Source organism: Trichosurus vulpecula, chromosome 8 (genome assembly GCF_011100635.1).
Source record: "Trichosurus vulpecula isolate mTriVul1 chromosome 8, mTriVul1.pri, whole genome shotgun sequence".
NCBI classification, from domain to species: Eukaryota; Metazoa; Chordata; class Mammalia; order Diprotodontia; family Phalangeridae; genus Trichosurus; species Trichosurus vulpecula.
Genome location: NC_050580.1, coordinates 28,868,109 through 28,884,642, shown reverse-complemented (window position 1 = coordinate 28,884,642; position 16,534 = coordinate 28,868,109). Strand labels below are relative to the sequence as shown.

General features: G+C 36.4%; 1 protein-coding gene across 2 annotated transcripts in view; it reads left to right on the top strand.

Moving 5' to 3' along the window:
* Positions 1 to 14,843, top strand: part of CTNNA3 (catenin alpha 3) — a 1,949,360-nt gene extending 1,934,517 nt beyond the window's left edge. For both annotated transcript variants that reach the window (XM_036734544.1, XM_036734545.1), the window contains exon 18: positions 12,695 to 14,843. In XM_036734544.1, the coding sequence (XP_036590439.1) occupies positions 12,695 to 12,982 (288 nt within the window). In that variant the 3' untranslated portion in view covers positions 12,983 to 14,843. The remainder of the gene's footprint in view (positions 1 to 12,694) is intronic.
* Positions 14,844 to 16,534: the final 1,691 nt, after the last annotated feature.

The following is a 16,534-nucleotide window of genomic DNA, read 5'->3' as shown; positions in this document are numbered from 1 at the left end:
AATGTCTTATCCTCATTCTTCACAAATAGAAAGTTCAAATAGCAGTTATATTGATAGTTATATTCTGGGGAGATCAGACACGCTTTTTCACAAGTTCAGGGAATCACAGAAACTTTAATGGAATCTTTTTTTTCTGATGCCAATCAGCAGTTCATCTGTAACATAATATTAGTTTATTGGGGGTTCTGAGCACTTAATTGACTTTTCATGGCTTATACATATACTATAAGGAAGAAGCGAGATTTGAACCCATGTCATTCTGATTCCAAGAGTGGTCATCTGTGAACTCTTTTAAACTTACAATAAGCATACTAAGGAAAAAACCCTATAATATTACCAAAGGACATTATCCCTGCCCATGATCTTTAGGCAACTATAGAAAGATTAATACTTCTACATTGAAGAGGACAGAGAGGATAGATAGACATTCTCAGAACACATGATGAATGGTTAAAATTTTACAGAAATGATCTTTACAACAAATAGACAACACTTCACTAAACAATATTAAAGATTACAAATAGGTTCAAAGTCACTGGGTTTGTCAAATTTAACTGAAATTGGTTTGAATCTGGTTGAAGCCCATACTTTAAAATCGGTTCATGTAGAAATGTGGAATCAAAAGGCTCATCCTTGACTGGCATGCACAGAAGCTCAACCAACAATATATCTACAAAGAAACATTGGACAAATGATGGTCATGCAGATTTGTTTCTAGAAGCAGAGCAGTTAATGATGGCAGTTTAGGATCAGGTCATTACCGCCAGAAATTTCAAAAGGATTATACTTAATGAGCCTAAACATATTGTTCATTGCAGATTATTCAAGGAACCAATAGATACTGTGCAACACACCACTGCAGAATTCCCAAAAACAGCATGTACCAAATATCTATCAAAATATAAACTAGTGGCTAGATTTGTTCATAAGAACATAGGTATTTTCCATAAATTAACAAATGACAAAGGCCTGTAACATATATGCAAACTTCTTAGAGATTGCAGCAAAATTAACTGCACTGGAAAAAGTCTATATCACAGATAAAATTCTCAAAAAATTGTCCACCATTGTGCACAGGGAAAAAAAAATCTTAGGAACATTTTAATAGATATCAGTATATCAAATACTCCTAATATCTAATCTACATGCAATGAAAAGCTTTCAAAATATAGAGACAGTGAAAGAAAAAAAATCATGTAGTAAAAGAAAGAGGTACATTTAGTTGCATGTATTGGTTACTGGAATTGTTCTGGAGAGGTGTTCAATTTTCCTAAAGAAGATGAGCCAAGGTGTTATTTTTTTTTTAAATTTGATTAAAGAAAGTATGTGTTTTATCCTTCTGTGCAATAGTCCATGGCATGTAACATCCAAAAAAAAGCAATGGTAAATGAAACATGTACCAGGACCCTTTATAACTGAACATCATCAATAACGAAAAGGGATGGATATAATTAGAAAAGTGTGTATCAACAAAGTTGACAAAACATTTTCCCCACAAGAAATTTCTGAAGTATATATTGTAGTTATTTTCTGCATTTTACAGAAAAGGACAAAAGATTAAAGAAGTGATCTTTTTTCCCATGCTTACCCAGCTACTTATTGAGTGAATTATAGTAATTGCTAACTAGAATATGCAAACAGGGGGTGTCGATCAGCCAAAGGGCACCATGCAGGTGCATGGTGGGTGTGATCAGGCTAAAATATCAATAAAGGATGATACAGAGAAAACAGCATAAATGATGACTTTAGAGAAGCATACAAGTGAAAAAAGATGGAATGATAATTGGCTTTTGTGAAAGATAACAATGCATAAAGGTATGTATTCTATCAAGATCTCATTAAAAATTGAAAACAATGTACTGCATAGTTACTTAATGGTCAATTAAGAGATGTTGGAAGGCAAAACAGTATTGGGCAGGCATTGATGGGTTGTGACCTGTATCACTGAATAGCACTACTATATCGGTGACATCACAATCCAATTGGAGTACAGCCAGTGCTTAATGGTTGCAGCTGGAAAAAGAACCCAGACCCTCAAGATCCACTCACGGAACTCTTGTTCAAACATAAACTCTAAAAAATAGCTTTTTTTCACTTTTTTGGAAAGAGAAGTGAATTACTAAGACTATGTTTCATCATATAAAGCATTAAGAAATGAAAGGGAATGCTGCATTTCTCTCAGGACTAATAGCTAAAATGGGTTGTCTTTAATTGGCTTTACTTTATTTCAGGAAAATGTGAATATAAAAGCTAAAATATTTCCCCAACAAACATTTCCTAAGTGCAAGTGCTTATTTAAACTTTGTGAGGATTGTCAGGATGCCTAAGCAGTCCATTATTTTCAAAAAGGAAAATGCTAGAGTTTTTTTTTTCTTTTTTTGCACACAGTGTTTGGGGATTGCCATATGTCCAAATCTTTCTTTCCAAGACAAAATTTGTTTCTTATCATAACATCCCATCTTTCATTTTGTGTGTGTGTGTGTATGAGTGTGTGTATGAGAGAGAGAGACTGTTATTGATGTTTTTAATCTTTTTTGGCTCATTTTAGAGTATAATTAAGACAGTCGATTTTCCAGTATGTTTCTTCTATGTTAGACCAGTTTCTTAGTCAAAATTTTTATAGAGTATTAAATGTTTAAGTGTTTATTGCAAGGTTGGAAATTGATATAAGCAGGATGAATGTTACATATCTAGAATGCCAAATCCAAGCAATATAAACTTTGAGAGATGATGATGATGGTGGTGAAGATATTGTCACCATTATCATCATCATCATCTTGAACTGAAATAAACTGCTTGCCTTATCGTGACCTGAATCCTCATAGATTGTCTGAGATTCTTATATGCTACCACTCCAGAAAATGTGATTTGTCTGATGATAGTAGGATACATATATGTAGCATTTATTAAGCATTCAGTGTTTTCTGAGCACTGGATTAAGTCACTGAGAACAGAAATTCAAACAAAAAGCAAAATAATCCCTACTCTCAAGGAGCTTACATTCTAATGGAAGGGGAAAAAACACTACATAAAAGGAGGCTGAGAAGAGAATAAAAGGGGAGTGAGAAGGTGAGAGTTCTCCACTTGTAGGCAAAGGGAGCGGGAAAGAAGAGTAATTGGTTGAATTAAGTTTGGAGTAATCATGGGTGTTAACCAAATGGATGTTCAGTTATGTGTTGGTGCTACTCTTTGCCTCTTCTTCAAATGTTGAATATGAAATTGTAGTTATGGCAAACAAAAATTCCACCTGGAGTCCTGCTTCTGAAAGGAAGGGAAGGAGGTCTCGTTATGACTATGTTGTTCAGTCATTCAGTACTGTCTGATTCTATGTGACCTCATGGACTTAGTCCCTGGGGATTTCACGGGAAAATTACTGCAGAGGTTTGACATTTACTTCTCCAGTTCATCTTCATTTTACCAATGAAGAACTGAGGCAAATAGGGGCTAAGTGACTTGCCCAGAGTAACATAGCCAAGTAGTGTCTGAGGATAGATTTGAATTCAGATCTTCCTGACTTCAGGTCTAGTGATTTATAAACTTCACCACCTAATTACCCATGCATTAGGAATATATCATGACTCTATTTCATGTTTGTTATCTGTTACCCAGAATCTGCATATATTTCCCCCACGTTGTCATATGTTCCCATAATAACTTAACTTTCAACCAAGCTACTTCCACTCTCATTCCAAGATATCCACACATAATTATATTGTGATTGTACCATGTACTTCATGTAATATGGCATATGCTGCTTCCCTCTCTCATTTTATTAAATTCCTGTGGAATAATACGTATCCAGAGCCATATTTAAGTCATGAGGTTTTTTTTTTTCCTAATCAGATGTTAACACATAAGAATTTTAGATTTCCTACTTTTATTTAAATTCTTCATTCATTTTATTAGACCAATACCAACATTTACAGTTCAAGAAATTGAAGCACATGAAGTGACTTGCCTGAGGTCATACTGCTAATCTGTAGTAAAGTCAGAATTATAATCTATGTTCTCTGAATTCAAATCCAGTGGTCTTTCACCTAGACCAGGGCTGTCCAACTTCAAGTTTTTATTGAAACAATAGACAATATGTTTTGATTTGCCATTTTAATGAGAGCTTTGCAGTAGTTCGGCTTAATTTACTAAATCATTTCTGTAAATTTCTATGCTTCTAGGTGGGCTGCATAAATCACACTATGGGCCACATTTTGGACAGCCTTGATCTAGACCATAATTCCTAACTAACTGGCTGTTGAAGAACAGTGCTACATTTCAAAGGATGGAATTTGGCCAGTGGTAAAGAGTTATATTGCGCGACTATTCTACCCTACTCAAACTTTTATTTTCCTGTTATAAGAAGGGTGGAGTGTACGTCATGCATGCTTGAGCATGGATGTGTGTGTGTGTGGTTTCCTATGAGTGACCAGGATTACTCACCACCCTACTCCTTCTACAGTATAAGAGGATGATTTATTTAATCTTAGGCTTAGGTTCCCATGTTATTAGTTATAATTCTTCCTTCCCAGATGCTAATTAAACCTCAAAGGGCTATTTTCTTAGTAAGCAGTTTAACTGAATTAGGAATAAGGAGAGGGGGCATAAAATATAAGTGGCAGACATTTGTATCTGAGTGGCATCAAACATTGTGGTATGTGACCTCCATTATAAAGGTGGAACCTTGGCTGAGTGCCTCAGGCAAATGCCAGAGCCTTGGTTCAGGGGCTTTGGTGTCCTTTTAGGGTCCAGGGTGAATCCTATTCCTCATCAAAATGACTGAAGAAATGAGAATTATTTTCCTGAATCTCATTAACTTGTCAGTATCAAAATTAACCCCTTTGTTGAGTATGTCAGTCTGGTATAATTCACACGCTGATATTTCTTGCTTCTCCAGAAAGAAGAAAGCTGAGAATCTTGGGGCAGGGTAGGGAACAGGGAGTAAGAAATTGAGTTCAATTATCCTAACTGCTGTCATACTTCCTTGACTCACTCTCCACTTTCTAGGACTACCACCAGTGAAAGTTCATTCCGTAGGAAAATTACTGCTACTTATTCTTAGCTCCCAAAACCCATAGGGAATAATGAGTAAAACAGGAACATTTTGAGCCTTAGGGATGCTGCATTTAATATCAAAAACTACAACAATATTTTAAAATAGTACTGTAAGGTTTAAAAGCTCTGTGCATATATTATAATTTTATATGCTTTCATATTCTTTTACTCTGTCCTATCCAGTCCCAAATGTATTCCTACTTCTTTGGATGTTTCTAGCCTTTATTCAGCAAATCTACATGATTCTTCATGTATGCATATGTTTATGGAAGGGGCCTGTTGCCAAGGGGTGTAAAGCTCTTAAAATCTTTGAAGGTTTTGCAAAAAAAGGCATCCTTGGTGCCACATGCAGAGCCCTGTTTCTCCAACTAACATATATATGATTCCTAAGGCTCACTGGTTTTGTGAATCTGTTTTTTTGTTTTACCTTCTCAAGGATTTTAGACATGGCACATAATGTAACTAATTAGATTTCCTGCCCAGGAAGCAGACAGCTAGACCACTGCCCTAGGCATGTAACCTCAGCTGACTGCTTTTCTTCACTCAATGTTTCTGTAGCTAAGATGAGAATCCTCTAACTAAAAAAGGTACAGTAAACATGCTAGGAAAATGCCAATGAACATTAGTGGTAACACAGTGGGTGTCCATCTAAACACTGACAGCACACATCACAGAAAACAGCCAAGCCAAACTTCTTCAATCTAGCATATGAAGATGTAAGTGACAATGTAAAAACAAAAAATTAAAACAAAACCTCACATTTCCTCAAATGATCAAAATATTGCTACACCAGTGGCTATAAGGCTATGCACAAGTTCCTAGAACTTTTGGACAGCCTTATTGCTTGGGAATGATATTAATAACCTGGAAATTGAATGATTAAACAACATACAATTATTTTCGTGCAAGGGAAGAATTGACCTTATACCAAAGCTTCCTTATAACATACTGGAATAAAAACAATCCTACCTCAACCCAGAACAAATCACTCCTAATCTATATAATCTTCCTCATCTACTAGTATAGTTTTCTTTATTTTTGTGGAGCATGGGGGTCATTGTGATTTCATCAGTGTATGGCCCAGCCCTTACAATGATGAAACTACCTCTATCACACCAGTAATTGTTATGAAACTTACAGACTTAAAGAATTATCTAGGGATAGCATGAGGTTAAGTTACTTGTTGGGGCTTTTACAATCTGTAAGCCCCTCAGCAGAGAGGATTTAGAATTCGACTTCTTTGCTCCAATGTAAGCTCTTTATCTAGTAGTGGGACGTGCTTTTCTGCTAGTGATGTTACCCAGTCATAGAAGGAAATTAATTTGGGCTGGTATGACCTCTTATAGATACAGTATATTAGACAGACTGACTAAATATTTATTTTGATTTTGAATACTGATACAATTTTGTTTTTCTGTAACAGATACCCTTGATTAAATGCTCAAACCATCCCTTTGCCAAAAATTGGATTCCTTGAAAAAGACAAAATTGATTAATGGAATGATTGCAAGTGAGAGTTAATGTCACTTTCCTCTTCTTGAGCTCATGATTCATTAGAGCAGTAGAAAGAATGGATGTGTTTTAATTTAATGTACCTAAATTGACTTTTCTATGATCTGTCCCTGAAAAGACCAACCTGGATAATAGTGACCACTGCTTCCATTTTTCAGTGATCATGCACTATCCCCTCAATGATAATTTCTAGAATTTTTGCAAAGACCCAAGACACTTTCAGCAGAATCCAATTTGAAGACTCTTTGCTCTAACTCAGGAGAGTTATTACACTGTACAGAAAATATAGAACTCATACAAAGGATACACAGGACTCCAAAAATAATTAAATTTTCCTCTCTGTATGGGTCCTTAGAAGACAATGCCTAGGGAAGTAGCTCCCCAAAATCATGAGTACTTTTATTTTTGTCTAAGAACTCGATACAGACATCCAAACTTATAGTTCTAACCTGTGATTTTTTTCTTCCCCCTAAAGTAAAAACCCTTGTAGTTTGTAGAGAGCTAATCCTCATTTTGGTGAATCCCACTTTACCCCAAAGGAAGTCACAAAGACATCAAGCCTAAAGGTACTACCTTTAAGTTCTTGAATTCCTTCTGGAAGGAAGTACCCATGATCAACTATCTGAAAAAAAAATGTTGGCTGAATAGACTTGAATCAAATATGGTACACGGAGAGTGAGAAGAATTACTTAATAAACTATAGGCAACATAATAGGCATACTGGGGATGTTTTATTTCTGTTAGCACAGGTGATGGGGATGAATGAGAAAAATTTCAAGATTCACCTCCCAGACATCAACAGTAAAAGCAAAGATGCCCTATAGATAAATCCCAAGAGTTCAAGTGAATAACAAAAACCCAGCTCTCCGTTTCATTTATTTTTGTAGCATCTGTCCTTTTGAATTAGCGTTTCTGCCTGTGGTGTTCTAGTTCAAACAGTGAATAAATGTAACATTTTCTTTAAAAAGGGCTGCTGGTTTCTTAGGAGGCAAAAGCAGCATCCTAGTACTGTAGCAACCTTTAAGTACTCAGGGAACAGGAGGTGATGGGAATAATAGTCAGGGTCTGGTTAGAAACTTCACAATACCTTTGAATCAAACTGTATATTGAAAATTTTATAAGAAATTTAAAAATACAGTTTGGAAAGCAGACCATAGAAATGTTTGGAAAATAAGCTTTGGGTGGGAAAGTTGCACAATATGTATTGGAAAGACAATGAACCAGAATACATAAGGCCAAGTTCAAGTTCTTCTAGTAATTAGCTATTGGACAACTAGGCAAGTAATTTCACTTCTCTGAGACTCAATTTCCCCTTGTACTCATTAATACAAGAGTAATGACATTACTTTAGAAGCATTGACTCAAAAGTAGTTCCACTATACTCTACGTGAGCTTAACTAAATCAGTTGTTCCCTCAAGAACTTAGTCTTCTCATGTTACAAGAGACAAAATTGTACTATGTTCATTCCAATTCTAACATTCTAGAGGTATAGAGCTTAATGTAATTCTTATTTTCATCTCCAAATATATTTATTCAATATACTTTTATCATAAAAATTATTATATCTATGAAATAGGCCTAATTTCTTCCCAGTTAGCCCTTAGGGATTTTTTCTTCAAATTCAGAGATCTGCTAACAATATTACATATAAGTAAATTATATTTATGTGTCTCATCCCATTGGGAGATGGCACCAGTACTGTGAATTTATTTGTGTAGAAAAATTAAAGAGTTTCTGGAGGGCTTTCTCAGAAATCAAGGGACTTTCCTAAGGTCACACATCCAGTACACATAGTAGAAGGAACTTAAACCCAGTTCTTTGTGACTCTGAGAACTGGTCTCTATATCCTACAGTAATCCACTTTACCTAACTTCATTTAATTGCAATTTCCATGAGATCAGGGACAAAGTTTTAATAAATTCTGCAGTGCCTTCAACTGATTATCACAGTATTTCACACAGCTAGAAAGGAACAGGGCTATGGACTGGAACAGGGATTGCACTGGTACATTGGTGGTGAGAAACCTTATTCTATGAATGAAATTTGTCAACTTCCCTTCCACTTAGAGTGTTAGAGAGTGGCTGCTAGTAATGAGAACTGAAGAAACATGCCCAGGGTCATGTCAGAGGCAGGATCAAAACATAGCACTAATTCACTTTAAGACCAGTTCTTATTCTACTATATCTTGCTGCTTCCAAGTATAGCAGATGCTCAGTAAATGTCAAATCAATTTATCATTAAAATATCATAAATATTGTTTGTTGTTGTTCAGCCATTTTCAGTTGTGTCCAAATGTTTTTGACCCTATTGGAGATTTTTTTTAGGAAAGATATTGGAGTGGTTTGCCATTTTATTCTCCAACTTATTTTACACATGACGAAACTGAGGCAAACATGGTGAAGTGACTTATCCAGAGTCACACAACTAGTGTCTGAGGACAGATTTGAACTCAGGAAAATGAGTCTTCCTGAGTCCAGGCCTGGTGCTCTATCCACAGCACCACTTGGCTGCTTCCATAATAACAACTAGAGTTATACACAAGTGGAAAGAATGGCCGTGGTACTGATATGTTCTGTCTCCTTGGAGGTTTTCAACCAGAGATGCTGAATAACTTCTCCCCAGTTATGTTATAGAATTACATGGCTACTGGGGTTCTTCCCAACTCCCAAATTTAGTGATTTTGGAATGCTTTGGTTTTTATTGGTCTGTGTGATGCACTCTTTGGCTCAGTTCTGGTCAGTGAATATTTATTAAATACCCGCCACATGTAAGAAACTGCTGGGCTTTAAGGATTCAAGTATAAAAGATGCCAGTCCCCATGCCAAATGACAGTGAAAGTTTATATATATAATATACATACACATGTTTATATATATATATATATATATACACACACACACATATGCTACATATGTATGTATATATATATATGCTAAGATATACACATGATATACCATATACAAAAATGCAATATCATTACTAAACTATAGATTAGACAATGAATAGGTGATGTAAAAAATAAGCAAGTAAAGTCCAAGGAATTAGGCATACCTTTGGGACTGGAAAGAACAGAAAAATGATCAATAGAGAACCGAGCCCCCAAGATTGTTAGGAGGATGACAATAGCATTCCCTGTGGAACATGTGAGTTGTTCAAACCCCAACATCAAGATGAACTGCGGAGATAACTACCAAACATTATAGTTTGACGATCTCAGGAAGGGAAGAATTGCCACATGCCAGAAGAAAGACAAATGATGTCTCAAATTTCAAAAAGGAAAGAATGTAGTCTGCAAATTGTAGGACAACGAGTTTAATATTGGTTTTTCAAAAAATTCAGGAATTATTTAAAAAATGGTTACTGAAAATCTGGGAAAATGGTAATCAGTTGATTATGAAGAATCACAATGCCTTTACCCAGATCAGTTCATGATAGACTAATATAATTTTTCTTTTGGGCAGAGTTCCTAGACGGCTTGGTCACTTAAGTAATATAGAAAAGATTAACATAGTTTGTAGTACAGCTGTCTCATGGTGTTCTTTTAGACAAGTGGAGAGATATTGTCCAGCATTTACATGAGTTTGTACTCTTGGAGTAGTTAGACTCAAATGATTCAAAGACAACTTGGATAGAGGTCTCTTGTAGAGTGCTGCAAGGCCTCCACACTTGGCCCTGAGTTCTTCATCACTTTTTTGGTTTATTTTTTTCTTCAATAAGTTGAATAAAAACAGAGATGAAGTATTCATCAAATTACTAGATGGTGCAAAGTATGGAGGATATTCATGAAAAAATGGATGTATAGATGCATAGTGTTGTGTAGTAACCTATGTATTCAATCATTATTTATGACAAAAAAAATACAACTATCCCCAAAACATTTTCCCTATGGCACAACTCAACATCATTCTAAATCTTCAAAGCAAAATTTCCCCTCCCTGTTTACCACAAACATATTTTTGTTTCATCTCTTAAAACCTACAATTGATTTTTTTTGCCTCCATAATAGTTAATACAGTTTGTGTTTTGTTCTTTTGCATTGTATAAGTGCTTAATTAATGATATTTCATTCACTAAGGGGGTTCTTGATTGGGTTTAAGTTTGATTAAATATTCTCTTTGGATCCTACCAACTATAATATTCTGTGATTCTACCCAGAGATATTTTAATGTGTTTCATGAGGGAGCTATCAAATTTGTGTCTTGTAGGAAGGTTAATTTTAATAGATTGTGCTGATTGTGGATCAGGACAAGAGCACAATGCCATTTTATATGTGAAAGATCGAATTTACAAAGATAGAATAAAAGCTCAGTGATCAAAGAGATTTTTCCAGTTCTTCATACTGTATTTATATCTACATGTTCTAGCCCTATAGTTGTTCAATTAATGACTCTTAATTGATGAGTTCAGAGAACAGAATGTGTAAAGGTGAATAGAGTGAAATAAGGCTAAAAAATATATGTTGTCACCAGGTCTCACATGAGAGGCTTTGAAGGTTTTGTTATTTGTTTTTTTCCACATCACTTATTAAATTAAACACAGAACATTTTTGAGTAGTAGCGTAAAATGGATTTAGAAAGAAGACATAAACATTATCAAGGTAGAATTGACAGGAAGTGGCCATTTGATACGGGGAATGAAGGAGAGAAATCTCAAGCTTTCCTTGCTTAGAGAATGGGAATATCATCAACTAACATGATGAGGAAGAATGTGTTCATTTGTGAATACGTTAAAAATCAATGTGGTAGCAATGCTTCCAACGGAAGGTGCCCAGCAGGGATTTGTAAATATGGTAACGTCAGGAGAAAAAGCACAGAATTGCATATATTCTGGGGAGAGATTCTTCAAAGAAGTGATTATGGAAGCAGTAGGATTGAGAGAAATGGCCAAGATTTGGGGAATGTTCATGTGAGGACCAAGAGAAAAACCAATGAAAACAATGGAAGAAAGTGAAAAAGGAACAGTCAGAGAATAAGGAGATACAGCAGAGAGTGATGCTAAGGAAGACAAATCAGAAAATAATATTAAGGAGGGGCTTAATAACAACGAAAAGTCCTACAAGGAGATCTAAGAGGATATGGAATGAAAAAGGCTGTTGTATTTGGCAATGAGTATCTCACTAGTTACCTAGAGAAATAAGTATCAAGGCATGAATGGATTTAATAGCCCCCAAATTCTGTTACAAAAATATATTGAGAAAAAATATTAGATAATCCAGGAGGTAAAACTGGATGTTTAAAGTCTCAAAATCTGGCATGCAGTTGGACCTTATTGGATAGAACCCTAGGGCTATCCCAGCAGACAGAAGGCACAGGAATGGTACCTGGGGGGATAATGTTGAGTTCTGAGTCAGGATGTGTGAAGATATATCACTTGCCATGAGTGGAACAGTGCTTCAAGCCTTGTGGCAGAGATTTAAAAAAAAAAAACCTCAGCCATGATACCTGCTCCCAGGAAGGCTAAAACAGAGCTGGAGATAAAGTGTAAATATATAAATACTTGGAAAGTTAAATAACAAGATCTTCTTCCTTCCTCATTTCTGTGTGTGTGTGTGTGTGTGTGTGTGTGTGTGAGAGAGAGAGAGAGAGTGTGAGAGAGAGAGAGAGTGTGAGAGAGAGAGAGAGAGTAATTCTCATGTAACTCATATACAACATATGCTTTTCATAGGAAATTTATCTAAGAGGAGTTTCCCTGTGCAGAAACTCCCCTTTCCATTGCAGACAAGCAACATATCTCTTATGTGTAGTTAGAGAGAGCTGCCTAGAACACTGAGAGATACAATGTTCTGTCCATGGTCACCTAACTTGCATATGTCAGCAGCAAAATTTATTACACAATTCTTCCTGACCCCAAAGCTGGGCCTACATCTATATTATGTTGGATCTCTCTGCCTGCTCCTTCTCATTCATTCATTAATCTAGCTAGCTACACACACATACACACACACACACACTCATAGGCATGCATGATATGATAGAAATCACACATATCCCAAATTAATTTGTAGCTACCTTAGGTATTCCTAGAGTCAATTAGACAGCAAGCACAAGGAATTCTCCAGTTTTAGAAGAATTTTAGTGCTTATATTGTGACTTTATCCTGATTTCCTCAAAGTAACTTCCACCTTTCTAATTTCAGTTGGATAGTGTCACCTCACTAATCCAAGCTGCCAAGAACCTGATGAATGCTGTGGTCCACACTGTGAAAATGTCCTATATTGCCTCCACCAAGATTATCAGGATCCAAAGTTCTACAGGCCCCCGACATCCTGTCGTCATGTGGAGAATGAAGGCTCCTGCAAAAAAGCCCCTGATTAAGCGAGAGAAGCCAGAGGAGGTCTTTGCAGCAGTGAGAAGAGGATCTGCCAAGAAGCAAATCCACCCTGTCCAAGTCATGAGTGAATTCAGAGGGCGACAAGTCTACTAGACTGCCTAATCAACTCCAGCTAACCCACTTTTCGATCCCTGCTCAATTCACTGCCTTTGTTTTCCACTAGATCAGTTCCTTTAGGGCACTAATATTTGAACAAATAGCATAAGACATGTAGGGATAGGTTTACAACTCTAAGAAACATGGCTTCACACCGTACCTTGTATTTGGCAAAGCCTCTCAAAACTGTTGGCTCAATTTCCCTTTCCCACTCCCAAGAACAACGTTCCATTTCTCCCCATCCCCAACACCACCAAAATAGTTGGAGGTTCAATTGAATCCTACCTATTTTCATGCATATCAATAATCACCTCCTTATTTAGGATGTTGAGATGCCTTAAGAAAAGTCACAATCTTGGTTTTCAATGGAAAAAGTCAATGTAAAAATAAATTTTAAGTGTCTACTCTGTACCAGGCATATCTGCCATCAAACAATATATACATCAAACAATTCCACCGTGAGGCCTTCCGATATTATTTCCTGCTTCCAACCAATGTATCTGACATGCAGTAGAGAGAATGACAAGTCTCTCAATGGATTGATAGATTAATATAAAAATATGTAACACCTTAATCTCTTTAACTTTCCCACCTATCATAAGCCCCCAATCATGACTTAACAGTCATGTTTTAAAAAGATGTATAATCACTGAGGGCTGACTCTCCAATAGTCCAGCTTTTAATGGTCTATGCCACTCAGAGAAATCTAACCAAGCTTCAGTAGCCAAACAACTTGCTGGTTTCAGAAGTTCAGCCCATGATGGTTGAAGTATTTCACACTTATAGAAGAAATGTTTTTAACCTTGCGCTTTTTTAATGAGTGTGATGGGGATTATTAGCCAATGCACAGGCCCCTTTCTTCTGCAGCCTTGTCATCTGAAGTTCTGGCTTGTACAGGTCCATAAAAGGATTTTTCTGAGTAAATGGATCATCACCCATTTAGGGAATCAGGAGAGTACAACAAATAAAAAAGGGACTTATAATAGCACAAACAAAAAAAGTTCTCTAAAAGTCTGATCCCTTTATTAATCTGTAGCTGGTCTAAGAAGAGAGAATATTGGCTTGAAAACCTCTGGACATTTAGGGAATAAAAGAGCTAAGGTTGTATATTACTCTACTGAATATCAAAGGCAAGTTTATAGTAGTGACACTAGGCTGATTTTTGATAAACTTCTTTTAATACAAGCCTTTGCAAACTTTTCTAACACCAATCGCTATTGGTGGGCTCTATTCAGTATACCTATTGCCTATAAAAACACAAGTTTGAGTACAATGCTCCCCAAGGCTGCCTTCTGACAAAGCTCATTTACAGCATCTGACTTTCAAAAGGCCCTTTGCCTAGCTAAACCTCAATATTCTCTCTGCTCAATTCTCAGTGGTCCTTCAAAGATATGTGGTTACACTGAAAAGAATAAAGAAGGTAGTGAAGATGTGGATTCAAATCCCACCTCTGACAATTACTGGCAGCCATAAAATCTGACATAGCCTTGATTTCCTCATCTATAAAATGGGGGCAGAAATAACTATAATATTTTCAACCCAGATTTGTCTTAAAAATCAAATGAAGTAGTGCAGTAAAAGTGTTAACATTAAAGGTATCAGTCAAAAGTTATGCTGTGCTAGGGAAGGCTGCTCAACTCAGGAGACACCTGAGTTGGAATCCCATCTCTCATATTCTCTAGTTGTCTAACTATGAACAGAACAAATCTCTTTTATCCTTAATGTCCTCATCTCTAAAATGGGACTGATAAATAATGCCTTTAATAACTAGCATCCTGGGTTGTTGTGAGGATCACTGGATATAATGCATGTAAAGTGTTTTGCAAACATTAAAGGGCTAAATAAATCTCAGCTATCATTTGTACTGTTGATACTGCTCCCTTTGTCATGGCTGTTGACCATTCCTCATCATTTTCATTCAGAAAAGTTTTAACACAAGATGCTCCTTTTTATATCTCCATCTTATATTCTCACTTATTTTTCTTAACTATTTTGTATTTAGCCTTGGATCTCTACTTCACACTAATTTGGAGGCAATGGAGGTAAAATGAAGAAAGACCATACCTTTCCAGTTGTTTTTTGACCTTGAACGATCACTTTGTTCCAATTTGTTTTGTGTAGAAAACAAAACTGACAAAAAGAAACACATTTACACTTCCTATTAAGTGGAAAGAATTCTCTCCATTGTCAGAGGACATAAGTTCAAAATCCTGGCTTTGCCATTTGGAAAAGGCTATCAAAGTTGTTGGTTCAATTGCCCTTCCATGCTCCCCATTGTGATCTTGGACAAAGTTAATCCTTCTAAATGTCAGATTTTTGTCCATAAAACAAAGGGGTTGAACTAGATAACTCCTAAGGACTTTCTAGCTCAAAATCTGTGGTCTAAGTCTGGCTAGAAGGGGAGGTTGTTGGAGTTGAAAGCAATATCTTTATGTCAGGAAGTGGTAGCGCCAATGTGATACCCACAGGGAATGCTGCTATGAATATGCCAGCATAGTTCTGAATCACAAAATATAACAGACTCTCTTCTTTGAAGGTGAAACCAAAACATTTATTCAAACACCAGAAAGCCAAATCTATCATAGCAACAAAGAAATCTATACACATTATCCATGCAGGGGGCACCAACATCCTCAAGCCTTCCCTCTGTCTATGGCCTTCTGACAAATAAGAGCAAACTCACTCCTTTTCCCACTTACACAAGCTGCTGCTCTGTGTCTCCCTTTCCCACAGCTCTGAATGCTCTGTCTCATTTCCTCTCAGCTCTGCTCCATCTGTTCTGCAAGCTCCTCCCACCACAAGTTCATGTGACTCAGGCAGGTCACTTGGGCCTATTAATGGATGGAAAACATCTTCCCATTGCATTAACAATACATTACCAATAGATTAACAACACAGAAGTCTAAGACATGAGACTCAACTCTGCCACAAAGTAACTTATTGATCCTTGGCAGGTTATTTAACCACTCCACACTCTAAAGAACTCTTTAAGACTACAAATTAGAAAGAAGATTCCACTCTACATAGGTAGGGGGAGTTTACTCTTCTAGACATTTGCTCTATCAATGAATAACAGGCACAACCTCTTTTCCTATGTGGGTAACAATGGCTTTTCCTGGTATTTTCCCTCAGTATGACTAAAACCAGGACAAATTGTATTTGTGAGGAAAGGTATACTGGAAGCAGGCAAAATGTGCTAATGGTGCATAATTTTAACAAGTAATTTCTCATTCTGAAAAATATAATTCCATTTGACAGGACCATGTTTATTTGGTTTTCATGCTCAAATTTTCACCAAAAGGCAATAATCACAAATACCTATATCCCTTATTGCTCAGGAATTAGATTCTGGTCATAGTACTAAATACCTAGATGGGACCTGTTCTCCACAAGTGAAGGAGAACACTCATATACTTGGCATTTCTTTGGTTAAATTACATTAGATAAATGTTGCCACCACTTCCCACTCAGTATGTCAGTAGTCTAAGCCTCTCTGAAACAACACAGAATCACAGAATCTTGGAGTCAGAGGAGATCTCAAAGGTTATA